This window comes from Homarus americanus, unplaced genomic scaffold (assembly GCF_018991925.1).
Source record: "Homarus americanus isolate GMGI-L3 unplaced genomic scaffold, GMGI_Hamer_2.0 scaffold32929, whole genome shotgun sequence".
NCBI classification, from domain to species: Eukaryota; Metazoa; Arthropoda; class Malacostraca; order Decapoda; family Nephropidae; genus Homarus; species Homarus americanus.
The window spans coordinates 22,137,449-22,165,228 of NW_024737097.1; the positions used below are offsets into that span (position 1 = coordinate 22,137,449).

Here is a 27,780-nt window from a genome sequence, read left to right on the forward strand (position 1 = left end):
ATGCCCCTCATAACACCATCTGTGAGGGAGTTACTACATTATGTGTCTGCTGTTCAACACCTCAGCACACATGATCTACGTGACCTCCACTGTAAACATTAATCTGTATGTTCACTGTATGTTCCTTCTATAATGAAGGCTTTTGTTAAACCACTAATGTATGTAATAAGTCATTTATGTCCAATGTATATTTTCAGCCTTGCGGCTGCAGGACTTTTTCAATAAAAAAAAAAAAACACACACACACACACAGAGTAAGTCACAATTAACGTCGTCCCACTTAATGGTGTTTCAATACTGGCTAACCTTTAGAGACCAAAATTCGGTTTGTCGGGTGATTCTGTATGTCGCGTAAGTCCGCGGACTACTTTTCCGCACATCACCCTCTCTCGGCTCAACTTGCAAAGCGTCACAGTGTTCCCAAGCGAACCAAGCCAGTCTTTGTTCAGAGTTCACATCATTCATGTGTGCTTAAGTGTTTTTGCTCTAAAACTGTACTATAACCATTCGAAATGGCTTCCAAGCACCCATCAAGTGCTACTGATGCTAGTGCAGTGAAGAGGCAACATAAGACCATTACCCTGGCTACGAAAAAGGATGTATTAGCCCGATTTTAAAATGGGGGCGTGCTGTAGACATAGTCACTGTGATTGGTCTAAGGGCCAATTGCAAGAACATCCGTGGTGTACACAATGCTGTGGTAGCCCCATGGTCGGTTTGCAAAAAGCACTCTGGGCTAAAAAAAATAAATGTATATGTACGATTCGTTATTGGAACGTGGGAGATTTCCGTGGTACTCTCACCCCCCGCGCTATGACCACTATGATGGAACTATATTTTGAAACCAAAAGAAAAGAACTAGAATTGAATGCACATAAATTGTAGAAATCTGCACAGGAATAATATGTTTTTATAAGATATAGAACAGCACATGAAGAATTTTATTGTTCTTTTTAAAAGAATTCCATGTTTGTGTGGAAACATCCACCAGCCTCTACTTGCCTCATCGCCGCTTATATCCTCCAAATTCTCCTAACCATCATTAAATGTAAGCCTTCAAGATAAATAATCCAAATAATTTATGTGTATGAATGTATGGAAATCAAATTAAGCTAAAAAAAGTTGTAAGTGGTCTATTTGATTAGTGGTGAGAACTGCTCAATTTTGTAATGAGCGCAACTAATAATCATTCCACACTACCAAAATAAATATTGCATTAGTATGAATACTTAGTAGCCGAAATTTAATATTTTAACGTCCAAATATGCCAGGTAACCAGTGCCAGGTAGTTCCCAGGCATGTTTCATTTGAGTATCAGTTTAACCACAATTTGTTACTAATAAGATAAATTCAGTGACAAATTAATGTTGTTTTTTGTTTCCCTTAGTGACTCAATGTATTCCAAGAAAGAACTACCTTACCACTTTTTGTGCAACATTTGGAGTGGTGGTAATAATTCACATTGCCATTGACAGTGGTAGAATCAAGTGTAGATATACTGTATTGGCTTTGTATGTCCATGATTCCAACAAAATGAAAATGTCTTCCAAAATAAATGAAATCGAAGGTATTATTATCTTTTCGGTCATCCAGGGAATTTTAGGATTTTAAGTTGACTGATGTTTTCCAGTTAGTTTAAGTTAGGTTAACATTTTGATGGAGAACATTCAAATTTTAAAGGGTTTATTATTTTTTTCTATGAATTTCTCAAAAAAAAAGACCAAAGTTTTGGAATCACCATAAAAATCTACATTAGAAACAAAATTCAATTTTTTGAGTGTATGTTGCATATCAAACCAAAAAATCTGAGTTTCCGTTGGAAATGTTATCTATTTTTTTATTTTAACAGAAAAAATTACCCACAATATGTAGGTGTTGGAAACTTATAAATATTAACCCTCATCAATAAAGATGTTTCAGAATTTGCAAATTTAACTAACACAATTGTAATGCCTTTATTTTCACTTACAGGTGGAGATACAGCTGACTATTCACCTTTCACCAATACTGAAGAAATAAATCTTGGTATCATGATTAATGGGAAATTTTTCCAGTTCCTGGGAAGATTCTGGAATTTGCTACCTAACCTAACCTCGGAATTGGTTCCCAGACTCGGAACAGAAAAATTTGACTTTCCATAAAATCCCCAAATTATTCATAGACCAGAAACAATGCAGTTTCTGGAATTTTCAGAAAACATACCTTGGAGAAATCATAATATTGTACTGTATGTGCCTTAATTATTTTTTTTACACTCCATATATACATAGATATTACATAAGCATTACCATTGTATTCTTATCCTTATTATTATTACAGTTTAAATTAAACATTAAAAAATGCAGAAATAATTTGCAATTAACAATGCAGACTGTATTGGGGATATTTTTAAACCATTTAATTATCATCTTGTTTTCTGTTTAACATTTTTAGTCTCTGATTAGTCGGTAGAATTTCATGATAATACCTACTGTATATGAAGCAAAGACTACGCTCCCTTCCTTTAAATCATCTCTTAAAAAATATCCATTGTCTAAGTATTAATATTTCTTGTAACACCTACTATATTTACAGTACCTGTTTTTATTGTACCATCAAAACCGTTTTAACGGAAATTATCATGTAAATAGATAAGTAAAATTACATGTGACAAAGTGGTAGGAACCTTCACTTCAGTCGTCAGACTGACTCATTTTCTTCATCCACCACTCATCTCTAAAAAAACATCTTCTCTTCTTGTGGTGAGTGTTAAAACATTCTTATTAGTTTATTTGCATTTCTTATGGTTAAAAATGTTTTGATTTAAAAAGGTATATCATTGAAAGCTGTTTTAGTGTATCACACTCCACTCTGTATTATTTCACCATTTTCATTCTGCACTCTCCTTCACGACTCCATTTTCTGTAACAACGTACACTAACACACTATAACAGTTTTCCTCTTTTTCATGTTTTCATTCCACTCTATTAATGAATGATATTATTAAATCAAATCATAGTTATCATAAAAGAACACATAAAAACTAACAATAATAAAAAAGTGAAAGTGGGTCCCATGTCAGTCAGGTTACTGTTCTCGAACCTACTACCCCCTAACCCCTTAATTCCCATTGAATCAATGGTTAGTACAATGCAATTTTTCTATAACATGGTTTTTTTTTTTTCAGAGAACTTACTGTACTATATTTTCAGGTAGGATATTTGAAAATAAATACAGGGTAATCATTTAATAAATACTGTATAATAGTAAGTAATAATCTACACTGTACCATTTAAAACAAAAATTCCAGAGAATATTCATCAAAGAAGAGCCAATTCCCATGTCTACAAACATCTTTGTTTACATCCTCCAATGCATTCACCATGTGCAGCCCACCATAATTCATGTCAGTCTGTTTCTGCAATTTCTCCTTTTCACATTTACATGTTAAGTAAAAATTTTCGGCCCATGTGGAAAACAGCCTGCAAGTGAGTGTCAGTAAAGAGCCAAGGAGATCAGGAAAGTATTAGTATGGATGTGAAAATGTACAGTACAGTATGAGTGAGGCATTGGTGGTAAACAAAACAACAAGCTCCAACAAAATTAACTGGTGAGTTTTGATTAAATTTAGTATCAGATGTTATGTAAACAACATCTTCATTTTATCTGTAAAAGCCATAATGACATCAACAGAGCCATCATCACTACCCAAGGAAGCCATCCTGTAGCATTTATAGGGCAAACATAGAGTGTCAGGGGTGCATTTCTATAGGCGCCACATTATAATGATGGATACTCCACTGGAATGTAGCTTATCCATTAAAAGAGGTCTGTTTGTACAGTACTGTATATTTGAAACTTACATAAAGTAACTTAACTCCTTCACTGCAGGATGCAAATTTTAATATTTGATTTGGCTAATACCAAACGATTCATTCAGCACAGAGAAACCACTCCATAAACATGGGATTAAAAGGGTATTTAACCAGCATTTCAGAGAATATTTTTTTTTTTACTGTTAAGTGAAGTCGTAAAAGTGGATAAAGATAAAGGAAACTGGAAAACATAAAGAACAATAAAGTGGAAAACTAGATTCAGGGTATTTAAAATGCCTATGGGAATACTTAAAACAGAGGCATTTGAGTGATGTTTGGAAACAGATAGAGTGACTCATGAATATGGAAGACAGAAGCAGAAAGTAAGAGAGAAAAAGGAATATTAATATAGAAGTTTTTGATGATATGTGCAGTAATCATGCTGCTTAGAAGTCTTACACAAGTCATTCCAATGTGTTCTGTGGCTGCTGCCTTAACTGTACATAAATTGTATTTCATCAGGACTATTAGCAATAAACTAAAAACCATCCAATGATAATAAAGACCACATGACCCTGACCAATATCTCTTTAACCCCAAAAGGGAACACCTGAAGATTTGTCCCCCAGCTAATTTTACATGATGATTAGCCATCTTAATGCTACCTGGCAGTTTAAATTAGATTAGGTTAGGTTAAGCTAAGTTAGATTAAGCGGTTAATCTTCAAGTGAAATAAGCTAGGGGGTGGGCATCTCTTTAGGTGATTCCTTAGAAGTAATACTTAAGTAGAACTTAAGAAAGAGTGTTTCTGTCACATGAACGATCATCTCAATACATTTTTTTTTATTGTATAAACAGACAAAAAAACTTCTGAGAGTTACAGCATACAACATGCTGTAACTCTCGTAAGTAGTACACACACACATGACTGTCAGATATTCTCAATCTAAGAACCATACATTCTACAGAGTGCATAATACATATGTCCACTGTAAACTGAAGGCAAGTTCGGCAACTAGTACAGCGGTCTTAAATATTCAGACGGTAGCATATAAAAGACCCTGAAAGTAAGTATAATTTTTACTTTGTGTGTCCAGTTTAAGTGAAATGTTATATGGTTGAACAATCATATATTTGTTTCAATATACTGTACTGTACTATTGCCAATAGTATTGAGACAGTTTGCTAACCACTGCAATACTAATGCTAAAGTTCTCAGGATTCAAATGTCTAGACATTGCTTAGTTAAGTAGCAGACTCACAAAGAGTACCTGCTTACCGTAAATACCGGTATATAGTACGTATATAAAAATAAAAAGTTTTTTTTCACAAAAAAATTAAAGCTAAACACTACTGTAATTACAAGACCGCTTCATTTCCTTCACCTAAAAAAAAAAAAAATTAATACATCAAGTATACAGTAAATATTGCTATAGGTATTCAAAATAAAATCCAAAATACACACCGGAAATTTATTGTCTATAACTACTATTTACAAGAAACTGATAGTTCATTGAAGAGCACACAGTCAATCTTACATCCATTCAACAAAAAGAAGGGCTTATGTACAGTAGCTATAGGAACAGCTGACAACATCATGAGACCAGCAAATTAGGAACCTTGAGCAGGGATCTGAATACCCAATAATCCTTTTATGCATACAGTGTATTACAAAATGATCACTTGTGGCATATCTCTGCTTGCCACATGATTGATGGCATTGTCACAAACTCAACTTAATAAGCTGAGGAAAGGTGGAGGAGGAAGGGGGGTGGCAGGGTGGAAAAGAAAAGATTTTTCCAATGCCATATTCAGAAGTTATTCATTAAATGTTCATACAAAGTACCTTCCAAAAATATTAACTCTTGAATTTTTAATTTAAGAACTCTTTAAATAGACTATGAATCAAAAGATAACATGTTACATATCCACAAGAATTTAACACCAATTATCCTGAAAAGTGAAAGAAACATTACTACTGTACTAATAATACAGAGATAAAAACATCAATACCTTGATTATCCATGACTTAACAAGATGGTTCATAGGATTTGTAATTATTTTTATGGTATAAATTGTTGACATTATAAACTATAATACACAAACAGTTTCGGATTACGTAAGAGATAATCAGATGATGCTTTAGGAAGATGTAACACCCCTACCCCTTACTAATAAATAACCTACTGTCTTTTTATTAAGTCTTACTTCAAACTAAGACTCTTAACAGCTGCTTTCAGTCTCAACAACTATCCATGGTTTGGAATAAATTGTAAAGTTTATTTTAAGGCACATGGAGCCTTGTGAAGCACCAGGTCTATCTTAACCTACACCTACGGAGGCACCACAGTATGTCATGTGTTGTAAATAACCATTAAAATTGAGATCTTGTAATGCACACTAGTATTTTATTATTATCCTATATTTAGTTAACAATCAGATTAATACCCAAGGCTTCACATATTTATGTTTTATTACTTCAATGACTAAACAATTGTGTTTTGGAGGTGTATGTTAAAAGCTGCATGTTAAAGATAATAATGATTCTATTCAACTAAATCTAGGATAACAGTGGTAAAAAATATTTGTTGTGCATATGTAAGTACTGTACTCTAAATGATAGTACAAATGACTGACTGGTTTTAAATTCATACTTTTGAGCAATTACACAGAGAAACTTAAAATAGAAGTAAAAACATATTAAATACTTTAGATTCACCTCAATACTGAAGTGCCATTTTTAATCATTATTAATAATGTTTCTTTGTCCTGCACTCAAAAACAGATGCAAAATTTTCCCCAAACATTTCAACTAACATGACAACTACCTTCACACTTTCAAAGCATTTGCCAGAGAACTGTGCATATTAGTTTGGCTACCAGATACATGAGAGTCAAAGAGCTTGCAGCAAAGAGCAAGAGAGAGTAATGAGAGAGGACTCATCAAGTACTGTATATACTAAATGTTATGTAAAACTAAAAGAAATAAGGAAAGACAGAAATAATGGGATATCTTAAGATAAACAGAAAATAGTAATTTTGCAGGACAGGTTAAAATAATGGGATCTTTCTGGCAGAAAGATAGAAATAATGGACTACCCTAGGAAAAAAAGAAAGTTGTAATTCTGAAGAACAGACAAATAATGGAAGTTGGAAAGGCCACCAACAAAAAACAAAAGTTGCAATTCTGTCAAAGAGAAAGAATGGGAGGCCCAGCAAGAAATAAAATCACAATTCCAACAGACATCGTCATCATCAAAGTTTTCTCACCATTTTCCAGGCATGTATAGGTTTAGACAGATGAGCAGAAATTATAGAACACCCAACTAGAAAAAGTTGCCATATTAACATATGAAAAATAATGGGACACCCACACAAGACAAAATTTAAATTTTGATAAATATACATTAGTACACAACAAGAAAGAGAGTTGTTATAATTATGAAAGAGAGAGAAAAGTAATGCGACACACAAAGAGACAGAAAACTACAACCCTGATTGATAATGTGAAGTCAAAAGGCCACAAGTGGCATGCACTATGAGAGTAGCCAGAGAATAAACTCATCAACAGAAAGAAGAACATTTCAACTGTAGTATTTTCATGGGTGACTAATGCCATCTTTAGAGTTCAGAAGATACATCAGCAGATGAATTGGTAGCTGGATTCTCTGCTGACACTTCCTAACTAATACATACTGGCCTGCACGGTAGTATCTACTCATCTGCATCACTTAAGGTCATTTTTCCCTCTTTGAATGGCCACTGTACTGCACTTCCATCTTAAAAATAATAAATTTTAACTGGAAAACCACAAAAAAATTCAACAGTAATTTCCAACTGCAACTCAACAATATGACAGAATTTTTCCAGCTGAATATTTTGCTTCTGATAAACAGCTTACACACAATTTCTTTGAGCAGTGTATTAGTGAGTAATTATGTAGGTGAGGCAGGTCGACGAAGAACCAAGTCTGTGGGTTGTTCATCCTCTAAACCATCAAAATCCTCAGTTTTAAATTTTCTTTCCCCAACATCTTCCTCTTCTTCCTCCCCTCTACCAGGTCCAATTCCCCCTTGTGTAGTTGATACACCTATTACCACAGATGCAGCAGCAGCAGCTGCTTTCTTTTGAGTGGCTGTTGAACAGAGCAACACATGTTCTTTAATGTAGTATCTATTCCTAAAAGTACGCCGGCAAATTGGACAGACATATTCCTCCCCCGAGTGTTGCACTCGTTTGTGCTTGTTCAGGTTTGAACGTGACGTGAAAGTCTTGTTGCAAATGTCACAAGTAACTGGGGTTGTCACAGTGGTAGCTACAGATTTCACAGTAGTGGTAGGTTGAATTCCAGCTCCACTAGTAACAAAAGTGGGAGAAGAACCACTGATGTTGGAGAGGTTGGGCATAAGGGAGGCCAATGGGGAGGGTGTGAGAGAGGGAGAATGACCATCAAGTGTGGGAGAGCGACCACTCGGAGTTGAACATCCACTCGTCCCAGGAGACCTTATGGTTGACTGTTGCTGAGTTTGAGATTTTGGTTGTGGAAATTGAGAGGGTCCCTTAGAGCGATATCCCCCACTAGGTGATGATGGGGACCTGATGAGACTAGGTGACAACCCCTGACCTGGGGACCAGATATATCCTGGGGACCTGGTGTTGACCGGGGACCTGCCCTGGCCAGGGGACTTGTGAACGCCGCCTGCCGAGCCCAAGTGGTCCGCTACAAGGCGCGCGAAGGTGCCTGAAAGTAGCAAAACAGCATGTGACTACTGGGCTGGCAGGGGCGGGTCCAAGGCGAGGTGGAGGGCCAAGGTCAGAGAGGAGCCAGGTTCCTGCCAAGCACCCCTTTCTTTATTACATTCAAAATATAACCAGCAATTTACATGATAGGTACAGTATAGGATTACAAATCTCAAGTTTCCTAGAGCATAATATGTACACTACTATGTTCACAGAGCAAAATAATAAAGGAAACTTTTTAATTAAAAAAAAAAAATGTGTAACATGCAAACATATTCCCACATTTCAAAATTTCAAACTTGTAAGATCTTAAAACTGTGTAGACATTCCCTAATGTTCTCTGTGAGGGTGATCTAGATAAAGTATAATAATAAGCTCTGATCAAATAAAAGGAGTTTTGGGTTTAAAATATAGCCAGAATTCAAACCCTATGCATATGCTACACTCACTAGGATGAAAAGAAAAAAAGGAATAAGATTAAGAATAATATAGCATTAGATACACTACTTCAGTACAGTACAAGAATGAGTGTTGATGAAGCAATTAACAAAGGAGACAATAGTTAAATAAAAAAAAAAACATGAATATGCCATATACTGTATAACCATGCATGTATAAAAAACATAAGAAAAAAAACAGACTGCATTTCAATACATAAATTGGCTAAAGACAAAAAGATAACCATAAAGACAAATATTAGTCCTTACCTGTTTCATTTCCATTTGTAAGCATGGCATACACAATACATTAAAAGCAAAAAATATATAAATAGATAAATAGAAAACAAAATAAAAAAATTAGTAAATCATACAATTATATACCATACAGAAATTGAGGATTGATCCTGAAATTCCATATTATAACTAAGAGTGGACCACGAAATTTGTGTAATACCCTGCCAAGTCTATGGGGCTTAAACCAAAGAAACCCTTGAATAACAATGGCTGAGACTAATTCTTTGATTGATTTATCCTCCCACAGCAACCATCACCCATTAGAAGGCATTGCAGAAGTTGCCACTCAAGGGTTGAAGGTCAACTGGTCATGACATCACACCTGCAGTGTACAGAGGCTTGTCAGTTCAGACTCAGCCACATGCTGATCCAGTCACCCCAGCCAACCTCAAAAGAGATACTGAGGGAGAAGCAAGGGTTCCAAGTTGCAGTGTCCAAACTTTATCATCATATAAAATTTCAGGATAAATCCTCCACTGAAACCTCTACCTCTTGAAAGCAATTTGTGGAACTAAAGCCAGCTATTTATAATATAAGAAAATAAAGGAGTAAGAGCTACAAGTGCTTGCCTCACACATACCCTGCTACATGGAATTCAAGGACACAAGGATCATACCTTACGAATTTCTCAATGCTACAGAGTTCTCCAGTGTCATAATAGTCTTTGTGGTAACCAACATCAAGCCAATAACCCTACCCACACCAATACTGTACTGTGCAGGTCAATCATGTTGGTTGATGAAGTTTAAGTAGCTACTAACTAGGAAACACCTTGGTTGTGCCATACCATAATTTCTAATAAAAATCTAATACAGTTCTCTGAAGCTACAAACCTAAGCAAACTAATCCAATACTAGCGTGGAAGGTTCCAAGAAATGTACCAATTGTAAGATGATTCCTTAAATGAATCAATCCCTCCAAAATCTGAATACGTACTTGGACAATAAACTAGAAGAAATAATTCCACCGAGAAAATAAAAACAAGAAGTCTCTGAAATTGTGGAAAAAGACAAAAGAAACATTTTATTCCTCACTTTCTGAAAAATGTCAGGAGAGTAATATGGCGAGGCTTTAAAAATAATTATATACCAAGAAGGAACTAAATCCTGTTTAACCAGGAAAGGAGCTACAAAAGAAGTATATAATCCCTTAGAACTGTTTCAAATTATATATATATATATATATATATATATATATATATATATATATATATATATATATATATATATATATATATATATATATATATATATATATATATATATATACAGTATATATATATATATATATATATATATATATATATATATATATATATATATATATATATATATATATATATATATATATATATATATATATATATATATATATATATATTCCAATCAAGAAAATACATCCACCTCCCTAAAACCCTTCTAATGAAAAAGTAAGCAAGAAACTGGGAGCCGGTGGTTATGCAAAACAGTAAACAAACTCATCATTTGATTAATCCCCTGAGAAGGAATCTATGGGTATAATTCTTTATCAAACATTCTTTGTCTTGAATAGCTGAACCATTTTCCTCAACAAAGCATCTGCCCTAATATTCACCATTGCTGCGATATGTGTAATCAAGAGTTGAAGTGAAATGTCAACATAAAAACCCTCTTTTTTGTGCAAACTACAGCAGACATATTATCTGTATAAAGCATGATACTTTTCCCTTGAGGTTGATCCAGGTTTTCTAAGAAGGAAGAGAATTATTAAAACTTCCATCAAGTTTATGTAAAATTGTCCGAGCCAAAGACAAAAATCCTTTGCTCACTTCCCCTTTCCACAACATGGTAACCCCATGCTTGATTTGACACACCTGTCCAAAAGAACAAACCATGCTTTGGAAGTGTCCAAGGGATATATGAAGACAACTACCTTCAGTTCCTCCACCTTTTTAATCCCAATTTAGCCCTGGAAATTAGGGATAACTTTATCTCAGAATCTGAACTTCACCCCAAGAGACTGATCCAGTCTCAATCACGATTCAACTCCACTGGTAGAGCAGCAAAGACCAAGTTTCTTAAAACCTTTCTGCAATGACTATGAGAGATGTCCCTCTTTAATTAAAAGAGAATTCTACTCTTTGTAAAATAATTGAACTTTCTCAGGTGGAGAGGTCCTAACAGTTGAAAATCCTTATCCATACTAGAAGTCAACCTAGACTTATTGTTGTTTCTACTACCACTTCTATGGGCTATGATTGCACTAGGTAGTATAGTATAATTAATAATTGGATTAGTTCCAGCCATCACTGTCAAGAGGTTTCTCGGGTTAACCTTCGCAGGAAATTACACAAGTTGCTTTGAACAGGTTTTATATAAAAATAAAAATAATAAATATTTTTTTTAAATAGCAATTAAGTACAGTATTCATGATAGTGCTTCTAACTTTAAGTTTGCATCATCAATAAAACTGATAAAAGGGTTAGAAATCTCTGAATTGTTCTGGCTTTTCATACAAGTTTTTGAGCATCACTGCAGACTTTAGAAAATAAATTAATACAGTGCATGATAAAAGGATAAGCTGCTTGGTTATACAGTAGTAATGGATTAATCGGCACAGTTCATTTTAAGGTTGTTTACATACATAATTAAAAACAAGATGGTCAAGTTTTTAATAAAAATCACAATGATATTTTACAATTTCCATCCAGAATCTTCTTAAATCAAGGAATAAATACTGTACCCACAAGAAAATTTTCCCCATATGACACTAAGCATATACTGTACTCGAATTTAGTATTATTCAAAGCAAATTGTGATAACAAATTTATATCAGCTAAATTAATTAAATTATTAATTTAAATATTCGTGGTGACTAGACAAACACTAAAAATTTCTACACTGGGAACACTTTACACAGTACAGTACAGTACAGTACACTGTAGGTACCTCACAATATAGAAAATACTGCTAAACATAAACTGTACATCACCCTAAAAAAATCATTTATGAATAATACAGTAGTACATGAGACGTTTACAGAATTTACCAATTTTCTTCAAATTATCCACACATACAAATTCACAAATTTGAGCACAAGTTTTATGAAGGAGTTGTCTTGCTAGTTGTTTATCCTCCAAGAACCTTAGACTAGTACTGTATAGTTGTACCAAAACAGGGAGCAGACTTCTTTTGAATTATGGAAATGAAAGCAAATAACTTTGCATTCTTTTTAACAATGAAAAAAAAAAAATCACGTTATACTGTAGATCTATCATGATGTGAATTCGTAATTTTTCAGTATTGACAGTATATAGTATTGCACTAACTTTGAATATCTGTGTAAAGCCTTAGTTATTTGAGTGCAATAATACATTGCAATGCCAAACTCAGGAATAAGATTTTCATTAATGTACAAGTGATATGTGCATTGTACCTAGAGTACCAGTAACTTGAAAAGTGTATCCATAGGGTGTAAATGCTCTGCTTTACATGTTGACCACAAAAGGTTAACCACATTTGCTAAATCTTGATTAAAATGTTCCACATTGTAAGTCAGTAACCTACTTTTGATAAGATGCTGTAGTACTCATCAAGATGCAAGTGCAAGAGAGGCTGCAAGACTTGTTAAGCCAATAGTGTTTGAGAATAGTATGCTAAACCATAAAATGAACTACAGTACAGTAATTATTAATAAAGTAATAAAGCATGGACTTGAGGGCAGACTCACAATTTTAATAAATTTGTTTCAGATTATTTGTGAGAGGATTTTCCAATTATTATTTATTTGTATGTGTTTTGTGCATGTGTGTTTGTCTACATACACACACACACATATTTACAATACTGTACAGGTAAAGGAAATTACTGCCTCTAGATCGAATGGCTCCCTGTACCAGCTGCGAAAATGCCGGCAACTTTAAAAATACCCGCAGACATTCTTGGGTACATCCAGGGTGTCATCCACGAATAATAGAAAACCGTGAAATAAAAATCCGCAAATTTGGGGGGCCCTGTACAGGTACTCTTAAAAAAAGAAAAAAAGGGTTAAGTGTCAAACTAAAAGCCAAGAGTGACCTACTTTTGATGTGATTTCAATGTGTGTGTATGTATGTATGTATGTATGTATGTATGTATGTATGCATGTATGTGTATGAATGTATGTGTGTATGTGTGTATGTATATATGTGTGTGTATATACACTGTATATGTATGTATGTATGTGCAGGCAAAGGCAACATTACATGTTCCTTCCACACTTGTTATACAACACAAGAAATGCACAGCATCCGAACAGTATAAATTTCTTTCTGATATTTTAGTGTCCTAATTTCAGCATATTTTATTATACCCTGTACATAATACAGGTTGAACCTCAATTTAGCGCCACTGGATTTACCCATTTTAGACATCATGAATTTGAAAGGCCTGCCTGTAATTTCCACTAGTTCATCTACCTGCTACAACGCCTGCAATGAGGTCAGTTTATTTAGGCATCGAAGTCCAGCCAGTGCTGTGCTCATGTGATCGCCTTAAATTTCTACTTTCTTTGCATCAATTACAGCCTCTAAGTGACCTTGAAACCCTATCAGAGATGCTAGTGACCCAAAGAAGAAGAAAGCTTCCCTGAACATTGTGCAGAGGGGTTGAAATATTAGAAATATTACAGAAACTAGACTGTGAAGTATCTGTTCGTCAGCTTAGTGAAATATATGGTGTCAGATCCTAAACAATTTATGATTGTAAAGAAGCAGAAAGATAACTCCTTAAGTACAACGTGCACCAAAATCACCAATTTGGAAGTGGAATACACCTGTTTTATTGGTACAATGTATGTGTTACTTATAGTTTATTATGTCTCCTTATGTTGTTATATTTAGTTGACATTTATTTTTTAATTTGTTTATATTTTCGTCCAGCCCAAGTCCCGTTGATGCCGTTAAATCGAGGTTCAACCTGTACTTACCATGATTATCCTTAATGATATCTGCATAAATTTACTTGAGCCATCAAAATAAAAATATTATCTTGTACAGGTATAACAGGAAAATTATCTTCCACAAATGAACAAACTGTTAAGTGTACACAGTAACTACTGATCAACCATTTCATGACAAGTCTTCTCTATACAACTTGATAAAACATTGTAACTGAAGGTATGGTTTGAAGACAACAACTTCAACAATACAGGTACTATATTAATAAATACAGTACAGGTACTGTATAATTCCACCTACTGTACTTTTACTATAAAAACTACTCTGAATTGCATACTAAACTTCCAGAATGAGTTTGACAACCATTAAAAGTGTTTTAAGGACAGACAGAAATCAGTTGCTCTATTTATAATAAGCATGCATAACGTCAATGCCACTGACAATAAGTCTGAGGAAGAAGGGCTCAAAGATTTACCGTATATAAATACAGTAGCTACTGTAAATTCAAATAAAGCACGAAACTAAAAAATAAATACTAATTGACTTACACAAATATTCCTATAAAGCAGTACAATATACAAGTAAACCGAACACACAGGAAGAACTAGCAGGGGTTTCATCAGTTATAATTTGACAGCACTTATAACATTAAACAAGTATATCAGGCACCACTGTACCTGTATAAACAACTAAGAATTTAAGAACCTTTTAAATATTCATTTACAGTAAAAAAAATTAATATTTATATTAATATTAAATATATAACATACTCAGAGAGCAGTGACATGTAATGCATGCACATAAAAAGACAATACATATTAAAAATTACAAAATAATGTACAGATAGTACAGTAGTACTGTACAGTAATTAGAAAAAAATTTCAATTCAATCCTGACAAAACTACTTCATTAGTTTTTTTAAGTCTTCTAAGCAACAAAACTCTCAGAATATTGTATACAGAATTCTTACATTTTTTCCTGAATGGAGATCCATGTAGGTGTAGTAGTTTAAGGTGGGTAAAACCATGATTCTTGATAAAGGTACTGTATTGTATATATTTCTGATGGTCAAAATGAATCTGACAACTCCTCCAGGTGCTTTGTAGTGGATATGTGTAAGGAAGATACTATACCAGCAATGGATGGCAATAAACAGGATATACAATATATATTTTGCAGAGGAGTAACATTTCACAGCCAAAAGACATCTTCAAATCCACTCTCAATCATCATAAAATAAAATTTTCCTTTACATTTTCACAAACACATTGCCCAAAGTCGTAGGTAACATAAAACTCTCAAAAACCAAATAACCTTTACCTTTTAATAAAATTTATACTGTAGTATAACTTTCCTCTTAATTCAAGAAATACTGCACCAATACAGTAACTGGAAAAGGCTATACTGTACAAAAAGTATGTTAATCACAGAGAAACAATGATTAAAATCAGCACATGTGTAGCCCATGCTCTGAGCAAAAACTATTGCTGGAATATATGCACTGGGACTTCGGGGTTCGGTTGGAAATATGTGGCACTTGAGTATCAAAGGGTATGGTTGACGGGCTACACGTTGGAGTGAACGAGTGGCTACCTTGCCTTTCCTTTTCCAAGTGATAATGTTGAAAGCAAGGTGCACACAGTGCAACGCAACACTGGTGACAACGCAGTCTGGTGCGTTTCTCATGGCCAAGGTGGTTACAGCGCTTGCAACGCCAACGTTTTGATCCCTCCTGAACAAGACAGTGCCGTTCACCATCTACCATAATCATCATTTCAGTTGCAACCACACTTGAATACACTACTGCTTCCACCAATGGGTCGCCCAAGATGATTCATACCAATACGCTGCTGTTGTGGTCGCCGTTGGTGATGATTGTGGTTGAAATGGTGTAGACGAGAGTAGTGATGAAGAGGATGAATGGTTGTAGAGTGAGGACTGCCTTCCACTGCTGCCACTGCTGCTGCCACTGCCGCAGCTGCAACAGTTAGGACACTAAGCCCACGGACTGTGTCTATGCCGCGCTGGCATTACTGACAAAAAATATACCAGTTCTTATTGCTTAAAATCCACTAACAAGCAGAAATGAGACCAAGGTATGAAAGTTTTGGATGATGGACTACCGACAGGGAGAAGGTGCAGATGGGAATATCTGCCCTTTTGCTACAGGGAAAATTTATAAAATGAAATTTTTGTTTGCAATTTTGATAAATACAAACTGAAATCCTCAGAAATCCATAAAACCAAATACAGTGCGGCACCTCCTTTAGTCCAGACAAAATTATGAGGGGGCACTTAACTTCCCTCCCTCTCTCCCAGTCTGGGTGAAGCTAGTTTTAGGCTTAAAGGTTGTTATCTTATAAAATGTAGGTGACTAGACTTAGCAGAATATAAATTGCATTGCTGGAATCCTTGTAATACAATACAGTGTTTAATTTGAGTATAAACATCACAGCGTTTGCACAAGAGATAGAAATTTTAGTCTAGTGTAGTACATTTGTGTACAAGTTTTTTAACTCATATTTTTGGGAAGATATATGTAACTTTCTTCACTTATTTTTAGTCATTTATATGCACACACCATCCGAAATATATATTGTGAAAAAGTAAAAGAAATAATTGTCCTAATGTAAACCTGTAATATGTTAATTACTAAAAATTTTAGGTCAAACTATGTGATATTTATACTCAAATTAATCACTATCTTACAAGACTTACAGCAATCCAAATTATATACTGTACTGCCAAGTCAATTAAGTGACAATTTATAAGGGAAAAACTAAAACTCCTTCTGTTTTGTTAACTACGCACTTTGTTCTCTCCCCTCCCTGACAGCTGTCAACCTCCCCCCCCTCCCTCACAGCCAGGGTGAAGGCAGTTTAGGCTTAAAGCTTTTATCTTATAAAATGTCACAGACTAAACTTAGCAGAACATAAATTTCATTGTTGGAATCCTTGTAATATAGTGATTATGTATGAGTATAAACATCACATAGTTTGCACAAGAAGATAAAATTTTAGTCTAGTGTAGTACAGTACATTTGAGGACAAAGTGTGTACAGTAATACCCGCTTCATGGAGTTCTGGTTTTACGGGCGTTTCTACATTTCTGGCGGTACGCCAGAGCCAATTCCAGCATGCGGTGCATCTCTTTCATATACACAGAGCAGCTGGCGGTCTTCTCGCGCCCAGCGTCGTACAGATTCAAACCTCCGCCATCTCTCCCCGCCATGTTGGGTAAAGCGGCTGGCAGTAGGTGCGCAGTGTACTGTATGTCTTTGTTGTGTTATCGGTGATGTCCTATAATGTCGGACTGTGATTAGACCCGCATCCTTACCTCCCTCCCCGTAGCTGTGATTAGTTTTAATAATATAGCGTACCCAGCATGGGGAGGATGAAACCCCTTGACCTGGCAGGTGGAGACACACCTCTCCGGCCACACCATATATCGGTATCTATTATTTCCATAGAATGGCTGCCACGGGCACCACCACCACACAAAACCTTGCATTACCTGGACCCAGCGCCTAAGACAAAGAAGATCTGAAGTGCCCTAAGCTCACGGTGAAGTAAGATCATCCAGAGTTGGAGAACAAGACAGGGTTGATTTGGCGCGCCAACATGGTGTGAACGAATCTCGATCCAGACGATAAAAGAAGAAGGATGCAGTCAAGATAAAGAACACATAGAACATCACAAGGGCTACAGGTGCTTCAATGACCAAGTATTGCTACAACAAGGTGCTTCTCAAGGCAATTTGCCCTTGAGCTGCTTGATTCATCAGAGCAAGATGGAGCATAGCGGTCAACCTGGCGCTCAGTTCAGGAGTCGCCACGTGAACTATGCTGTAACGATGTCATAAGATGGGAATTGCAAATTTAAAACCTTTCAATTAGCCACTCTGGTGGTTGCTGAGTTTTGGGAAAGAAGACAAACATTAACATTGGTGGTGAAGAAGCGGTACTTTGACCGTTGCAGCTAGGGATTTTTCCTCTGTTCTTCACGTGAGATTATGGAGGAAGGACAATTACACCGACGACAAGGTGTTCAACATGGACGAATCCGGTCTGTTTTGAAACTTCGCTAAGACCTTCGTTGTCAGTCTGCCAGCAAGTGTAGGGGCGGAAGTTGCAGAAAAGGGAACTTTATCACCGTCCTCTTTACCACCAATACCTCCGGTTCATAATAGCTCAAGTTAGCGGTGATCCACACAGCCCACTAGTACCGCTTTCTAAAGAACATGGACATGACCAAGCCTAAATGTCACTGGCTGACCCTTGCGTAAAGTGATGGATATTTCTCTACTCTGTCCCTCTCGGTTTGATGACTGTTTCGTTCTAGCGTGAAGAAATTCTGTGAGTAACAGAATGTTCATTCCAAGATTTACTGTTGCTGCTTGACAATGCACCAGGACACTGTATACTGTTGGATTGTCACCCCAGCATAAAGTGGTCTTCCTTCCTCCCAACTTTTTCGTTATTAATCCAGCCCATGGACAGAAAGTAATCTGTAATGTGGCTGCATTCTCTCTGCAAAAGTTTAAGCTCCTGAGCAGCTATACCAACACCAAGATGAGTTCGTAACCTGGGTGACACCGATAGGAAAAGGCGACAAGGACGAGGAACAACTGGTTATGTGAGCAAGAAGTTCTTGACAGAAGTACTTTGGAGAATTTAATGTGAAAGCTGTGGACTTCTTGGTGAGCATGGGATCAGCTGTCTGTAGCATCGGTTCATCACGCATGGAGACATGTGTTGCAAGGTATCCCAGATGGGAGGCAGAGTCAACTTGGTGACTGGTGAGGGTTTTAGATTGTTGCAGTAGCGAGTAGGCACTTACCGAAGAAGCTGCAAGGTATAATAACAACTGCAGGCTTCTCCGAGACCTGCGGCAACATTATGGAGGTGATAAGGAATCCTGATGTGCCTGCGGCCGAGATGTTAGAAACCCGATCACGTCAGTGAAGAGAGACGAAGCGATGCGTCATCCGAGAAAGAACACAAGTTATCACATGGTAATGTGGGGGTGCCATCGGTGTGTAAGAAATGAAGCTCCTCCTTTCGGCGACCAGCGATAACCCAGCTGTTGCAGACTATGGGGCCCTACGTGGGTGTATCCGCGACAGCATCAGCACTGGCAAGTCAACAAAAGCATTACCGAGTTCTTCGCCCGCAACCCACCACAGCCAGCCCAAGCCAGTGATAGTGACAGAGACAGAGACACAAAAACTTTATTCAAGGTACAAAAGTTGCATCCATTACTTCAGCAGTTCTTTCTTACACTGAAAGTACATCCTTTAGGAATATACTGTTATGTAGATTATAAAAAATCTGTGATTATTGGGACCAAGCAATGCACAGACTATGGATTTTAACAGATTTTAGAATACAGGCTACAGCTAGCAATTTTAACACATCATAACCTTAACTGGGAGGTGGCTGATCAATAAATAATATAAAAAAATAAAAAAATCTAAAAGACCCCCTGCATTCCTGAACTACCAACTGTAGGCCATTTTCAAGTCCTATTTTCATTGCCTTTATCACCATTCTAGATCCAAATAAACAGTAAACAAGTGGGTTGACTTGACAAAGGTTGGGTTGACAGGGGTGGAGTTGACAGAGGTTTAAACTGACCAACCACCTAGCTTGTATATATATATATACAGTGGTCCCCAGGTTAACATGCCTTGGTTAACGAAATTTCGGTTAACGAATTACCTTCCATAAAAATATTCAATTCGGTTAACGAACAAAAATTTGGTTAACAAAATTCTTACGAAAATGTTTCAACATGCTTTGGCTTGCTCACCAACTGGAAGATTAGTCCGCCAATACAGAAATTGGTTCTAGGACTTGCATTCGTTAAAATTGGAGTAAATATCAAGAAGGTTGTACTATTCAACAATTTTCCAAGTTTTATATTAAACTTTTTAGTAATTTTAACACTTATTTAACATAATTGCAGTACAGTGATCCCTCGGTTAACGAGCGCCTCGGTTAACGAGATCGTTAACGATTTACCTTCCATAAGATTCTTAACCGTTACGAGCAACTCGATTAACGAGTTTTACTAGTCCGACTTCAACATGCGCTTGCATTTGGCAGTCCACCAGCTGTAGTATTAGTCCGCCAATACAGTAATCGGTTTTAGGGCTTAAATTCCTTACTATTTTAGTAAATATCAAGAAGTTTATACTATTCAATAATTTTTAAAAGTTTAATATTAACTTTTTTAGTAATTTTAACAATTATTGAACATAATTGAAGGTGAAAAAAACTAGTTTCTGGCGTGCCATCCAGCCTGTTAACACACCAGACAGGCGTTAGTCTCTCTCTGTATTCAGTGGAGGTAACATCTTGCTTGAGACTCAACTAAATGCTTTTTTTCTGTGTTTCCAAGCAAATTATTGGTCATTTTGAAATTTATTTTACATATTGACAATATATAATGCAGTGCAGTGTTGATTTAAAGAAAATAATCTTGAATTGCACCAAGAGAAACTAAAATTTTATGGGTGAAATGGTGCCATGGGGTGACTTCTCTTCCACCCCAATCCTTCTTTTCCCTTCCTCCACCCCCATTCTAATTCTCATCATCATCATCATCATCATCCAGGAGCCTTCATTACATAACCCCAAAGTAAGTGTATTTTTCTACCTTTTTGTTGAATTTAGGCAATTTTCGGTGAGCTGGAACCATTACCCAAAAACCCATTGAAACAATGGTTTCTTGCGGTTAACGAGCAACCTGCTGGAACGGATTGTGCTCGTTAACCGAGGGACCACTGTACAGGGAACTAGTTTTTGGTGCGCTCAACAGCCACTTCACTCACCCACCAAGGCCTCAGTTTGTATCTCTGTTCAGTGGAGGAAACATCTTCCTTGTGGGTCTCTTGAACACAAGAGTATTTTTACGTTTTTACAGTACAATTATTGGTCATTCTGAAATTTATTTAACATATTGACAATATACAGTGTAGTGCAGTGTTGATTTATAGAAATTAATCTTGAATTACACCTAGTAAACTTAAAATTTTATGGGTGAAATGACGCACAAGCATGGGTGATTTCTCTTCCACCCCCACTTCCTTCTTTTCCCTCTCCTCCACCCCACTTCTAATTCCCATCATCATCATCATCATCATCAACCAGGAGCCTTCTACATACACACCCCAAAAGTGTACTTAACTGCATTTTTTTTTACTTTGTATGTAATTTTCGTGAGCTGGAACCACTACTCAAAATCCCACTGAAACAATAGTTTCGTTATGAATTTTCGTTAACGAACGACCTTCTGGAACGAATTGTGTTCGTTAACCGAGGGACCACTGTATATCTGTACAGAAGTATTCAAATACAGTAGTACCACGATTTACATGGTCAATTGAACCCACAGGGTACCGCAGAAAGTGAAAACCGCGTAAAGTGAACAACAGAACATATGGGATTAATTCCAATAGAGACTGGCCCGACCCCCAAACTCCACTTTTTCCGACACAATACCTATGTTGTAGAAAAAATAACATCTTAATTTTATGATGGTATGCTCACACAATTAATATTTAAAGAAATACAGTCTGCTAATGTCCATTCAAATAATGGACCCAACTCTTCTCTCACACTGGCTCTTCCCTCTCTGAGAAATGTTTGGGTGAAAACACTAGATTTTAATGTTTAGTAATAAATAATACCTCAGACTAAAGTTAGGATAATATAATTGACATTTCTGGATTCCTTGCAGGTCAGGGAATATTTTGAATGTAAACTTATATATTTTCATAAACGATAAATATTTGCTTTGTGTAAACCAAATTATTACATTAGATCTAAAATTTGTATGTCTAATGCAAAATCCATGATGTTTATATTCAAAATGATCATCATATTGTAAGAATTCCAGCAATGTAAATTATATTCTGGCCGAGTAATTTGTATGAATTTTATGAGCTAAAACAAATATCTTCAGTTAATAAAAAAAAAAAATATTCTTCACGACACTATCTGTCAATCAAAGGACCCCACCTCCGTCCGAGCTGGGTCAATTCCTTCCCTCCCTACCAGAGAAAGATTGGGAGAAAATAGTATATTTACATTTTTAGTAATAAATAACAACTCAGACTAAAGTTAGGATAATATAATTAACATTTCTGGATTCTTTGCAGGTCAGGGAATATTTTGAATGTAAACTTCATATATTTTGCACAAACGATAAAATATTTGCTTTGTGTAAACCAAATTATTACATTAGATCGAAAATTTGTATGTCTAATGCAAAATCCATGATGTTTATATTCAAAATGATCATCATATTGTAAGAATTCCAGCAATGTAAATTATATTCTGCCGGTAATTTGCATGAATTTTATGAGCTAAACAAAACAAAAATTTAAAATTATACTTCACCGCGTATATGAGTAGATGCACAGCGGAAAGTGAAAGTCCGGTTCTGGCAAGGTACCGCATTAAATGAGAAATAGCGGAAAGTGAAACCGTGTAAAGCGGGGTAATACTGTAAATTGAAAACCCCCCACACTACGGTAACACTGTCCCAGCTCAGATACCCGTTAAACACCAGCAATGTTATTGCATATCAGTTTTCATTTTCGTGTTATTTCTTCATCTCCGAAAAATTTTACACAATATTATCTTCGTGGTAACCCCAGACATAGAATGATCTCTGGCAATACTGTACTAAAACATGAAGTTAAGATTGAGATTAATGAACAGCAAGTTTTCCATGCCTTATTCTGCCGCGCCAATGTTTTAATTGTGAATTTATTTCAGTGGGAATATATAATCTGGGTCAGAAATACAGTAATGTACAATTCAATTCTTTGCAGCCCCATGAAAGATTGAACAACCCCCCCCCCCTCAGGTTAAGAACCACTGCAATACTCTATAAGATAATTCCTTTCTTACTTTGCAAAATTTCAGAAAAAATGTTCAAGGAAAACATCATCCAGTCACATCATTTTATTTTTTTGGCTTCATGAACACTCATCTATACACTTGTCTTAAAAAAAAAATTCTATCTATGACAGGAACCTTCCATCTGACACAAAAGTGCAGAAGGTACAATGTCATAGGTTGGTTATAGATTTGTGTTCAGAAGAAAAAAAATCGTAAAATTGATACAGTATTGAGAGAAGCATTTTCCTCATGCATTTTTTGGCATTTTCATGGGGTAAAATGGCAATTATCTTATATGATGAAACGTCCTGAAGTTGGTTGTTCAAGAGCAATGGAGATCTTGAAAAATACAAAATATATATAAATAAGTAGGTAGGTAATCAGTAATAACACTCTATTAAGAGTGTATAGTATCATGGTAATAGTAATGTTCTTGAACAAAGTAAGGTATGAAAGAACCCTCTCATGATGTATGAATGATACAGTGAAAAGCTGTTTTATATGATGACACCTTCCTGTTATCTCACATATAACACAAGGTCTGACACCACCTGCTCTTCCTTGTCTCTGAAGATTTAGATGACTTCTACTGTATAGGTAACAAATTCGATGGTCACTTTGGAGGGTATATGCCAGCAGGTGAACAGCTCTCATCCCTGAACATGAATAGGCTGCTACACCATTTTCAAATATTACAAGCAGCCATGTGCACATTAATTACTAACCCGTCACTAATGTACATTCATGAAGTGTGAAAGGACTATGTACTGGAAAAATTTAACACTAAAACCACCTTAGGTTTTGTCTTTACTCAAGGCATCTTCAGGTCAAGAGACCTGTTAATCCCCTACCCCAACAATGGGTGACCTGACATTGCATCAGTAACATGAGACCACTAATCCAGCATCCCACCTCACGCAAATGAGAGACGAGTTTATATACAATGGGTGACCTGACATTGCATCAGGTCAGGTCAGTAACATGATACCCACTAATCCCCTACTCCACCTCCATCATAAGTGTTAAGATGTAAAAAGTGATTACAGTTACATTAAGGAGAGTGGACAGTGTATGCCTACTGTTGGCTCAAAATGACAGCATCAGCTGGTGAGTACAGTAGTTATATAGAAGAGACGTGTTCTCCTAATATTACTTATTAGTAATTATTACATGTTTTAATTGCCTGTATGTTGGCCTGGCAAATTGGCGAGGAATAAACATACCTAGGTAGCATTTGCTGACGTCGCATTCGAGCTATATCACAAAAACTGGTTTTTAGAAAAAAACGGCTTATTTTGTTTATTTACAGTATGCAGTATTTTCTCAATTTAATGCACTTATTCGAGTCACCCCTTTCTGTTAAATCAAAATTTCCGCTAAATCGAACTTTCTGTTATTTCCGATCGATTTAGAAAACTGCTTTACTAAATCAAGCGTGATTGTTAAATTCCATGCCAAATGCGCTGCTTGGCATGTGGGGTTTGTTTACATCCGCTCAGTCTGTGTCCTGCAGCCACCACGTGCGTTGTTCACTGCTAGCTCTCAGCCTGCCTCTCGGTCAACTAACTACAGTAGTATTTTTCTCATTTAACGAACTGATTCGAGCCACTCTTTCCACTAATCAAAATTTCCACTAAATCGAATTTCCATTATTTTCGTTCGATTTAGCAAACTCGTTCGCTAAATCGAGCATGATTCTGTTAAATTTCCGCTAAATTGAATTTCCGTTATTTTCACTCAATTTAGTTAACTGTAGTAATATCTCCGTTAGCTGGAATCCCTCAAAACCGGAACCCTCCGATAGCCGGAATTTAAATTTTCTCGTAAATCGTTTCCTCAGCAGCAATTTTCCGGAAAATTCCAGCTTTGGGAATTATTTTCCAGAAAATTAAAAAAAAATTTCCAACACCCGGAAAATTTAGAGGATGGGGGAGTTTTTTCTGGGTTTGAGAGATAAAAACAATGGATTTTGCTGCAGAAAAGAAATTCTTGATTCAAAGTTTGATACAGAGTTACTTAACGAGTTCCGCTGTGTTACTGTATACCAGTAATAGAATTGACAAAACATTAAATAAAAACGAAACACTGTACCGTACAGTATTGTACTGTACAGTACAGCTACTTCCCGACTTACGACCTACTCGACCTACGACCACCCGCATTTATGACCTCCTCACGTCGGTACAACCACCTGCACACACGACCGCCGCAGTCGGTACCAAAAATTTTTCAAATGACACGCGTATTTTCTAGACTGAAACGTTTCCGTCCCTCGCAGACAAAAACATCGCATGGCTTGGGTCGCCTCGTGACTACAGCACCCACGCTGTAGAGCACTTAGTTGGTGTTTGGCTGTCGTTGTATCCAGAACTGATTGCGCTGAAAATTTACGACATTATTTTTGTATCTAATTCACTTTAGATTGACTGAAAAGCATAGAAGTGAGTGTGCTGGTGGTGCTCAGAAGAAAAGGAGACAGTCAATTACTTTTGTCCGAAAAAGAAGATAATAATGCAGCATGAAAATGGAAAAACTGTAGCAACCATTTAACGCGACCTAGGCTTCTCGCACTCAACCATATCTACTACAGTATTTTGTAGGACAAGGAGCGTATTCATGAGGTAGTGAAAGGATCAGCACCTATAAAGGGAACTATAATAATGTAGAAAAGATAAGGTCCCATTCATGAGATGGAAAAATTACTTGCGATATGGATGGAAGACCAAATACAAAAAGCGTGTAATTAAGCCTTCTAACCCGACAGGCTAAGGCAAGAAGCCTTTTCGAAAAGCCTGAAGGAGCAGGCACGAGATGAGTGTCAGCAAAACTTCACAGCATGTCATGGGTGGTTTAACAGATTCCACAAGAAGCCATATAATATAGAAGGAGTGGATAGGCAGCTAGTGCTAATGTTGGTGCTGCCGAAGCTTTTAAGGAGGAGCTAGATCCTGTCATCGTGGAGGGAAATTATTTGCCTGAGCAAATATTCCATGTGGAAGAAACTGGATTATTATGGAAGCACATGCCTGAACGGACATACATCCACAAAGAGGCGAATACAATGCCAGGATTCAAAGCATTCAAGGACCGAATTACACTTCTGTTGGGGGGAAATGTAGCTGGTTTCAAGATAAAGCCCTTCATGATCCATCATTCAGAGAACCCAAGGGCTTTTAAACATGTCAGCAAGCACACACTGCCAGTGTTTTATCGAAGTAACAAGAAAGCCTGGATGAACCTAGTACTGTTTGAGGATTGGTTCATGACTTGTTTCATTCCACAGGCTGAGTATTGTCTGCAACAAGGGATTGCATTCAAGATTTTTTAAATTTTGGATAATGCTCCGGGACACTCACCACACCTGGATGACATGCACCCTGATGTTAAGGTAGTCTACATTCCAACTAACACTACCTCTGTCATCCAACCCATAGATCAAGGTGCTATTGCAGCTTTTAAAGCTAATAATTTACGTATGACCTTCGCTCAGGCTGTTGCTGCTACTGAAGGTGAGAAAACGCCAGAGAGAGTTTTGGAAGGACTACAACATTTTGAAATGTATAAAGAACATTAGTGCAGCATGGGATGAGGTTACAGGACAGTGCATGAATGGAATATGGAAGAAAGTCCTGAAAAGATATGTGAACAGTTTTAGAGGATTAATGAAGATGAAGTAATTTCTGAGATTAGTAACAAAATAGTGAGTATACAGCTGGAGTTAAAAATTGATAATGAAGATGTTGAACAGTTGGTTGCAGTGCCAGATTTAGGGCCAATTGCAAGAACGGTTATTGGGTGTACGACGCCGTTTACAATGACCTTCTTGCCCTGGTCTTGTTTTAGGAATACCACTTTTAAGCTCTGGAGATCTCGAAGTTTCGATATTTTGAGTACAGCACTAGCTAATAATTCCCACCAGGAAACTTGTTTCGAGACTCCTCCAAAGCTTCGAAAAGTACAGAATTCCATGTGTTAAAGGTGATATTGCTGAAAAAGACCAGGGCAAGAAGGTCATCGTAAATGGCGTCGTACACCCCATAACCGTTCTTGCAATTGGCCGTTAGACCTGTGGAGGCCCATGGGCAGCCTCTTTGTGGAGGCCCCCCTCATTATAACTACCAAAGAGGGTTGGGGTGGCGAGTGAAGCGAACCTAAATAGATACTACACGACCCAACCCCCTCCGACAGACTGTCAATAAACACAGCGCCCTGATGGCATTCGTAATGGAAGTGATAATGAAAAAATATTTTATGTTTTTTTAATCTCAATTTCGTTATTCCATGTAGTTCATTTTTAATCAATATATGTTTGTGGAATTCTAAATATAATATTAGCAAAACAAACAATGGCATTCATTAAAAATATACGGTTCATAGGAAAACCAGGTATTCATGAATTTCAAGGAGTAGCTAGCCTAATTTCTATCACGCTTCTTGCCGAACATAGTTTTACATGATGGAATAATAAACATGAATTTTAAAGAATGAAAATAAAAATAATCCAAATGAATAAACAAATAAATAAAATATTGTAATATGTGAAGGCCCCTGGGCAGCTGCCCACTTTGCCCACTCCTGAATCCGGCCCTGGTTGGTTGAAAGTGTAGCAGAAGAGCTAAGTAACGAGGATCTTATCGAACTGGAAGCACAGAAAAATGCAGAGGAAGAAGAGAGTCTGAATGTAGA

The 27,780-nt window shown here is 36.4% G+C and overlaps 1 protein-coding gene across 3 annotated transcripts in view; it reads right to left on the minus strand.

The window, feature by feature from the left end:
• LOC121873331 (protein bric-a-brac 2-like) overlaps window positions 1-27,780 on the minus strand; it is a 208,061-nt gene that overhangs the window by 43,555 nt on the left and 136,726 nt on the right. Inside the window, exon 8 of one of the 3 annotated variants that reach the window (XM_042376848.1) lies at window positions 5,253-8,535. The exons of the other annotated variants lie outside the window; for them this stretch is intronic. Coding sequence (XP_042232782.1) covers window positions 7,730-8,535 — 806 coding nt within the window. The 3' untranslated portion in view covers window positions 5,253-7,729. Of the gene's footprint in view, window positions 1-5,252; window positions 8,536-27,780 lie in introns of those variants that run through there. 3 annotated transcript variants of the gene reach the window in all.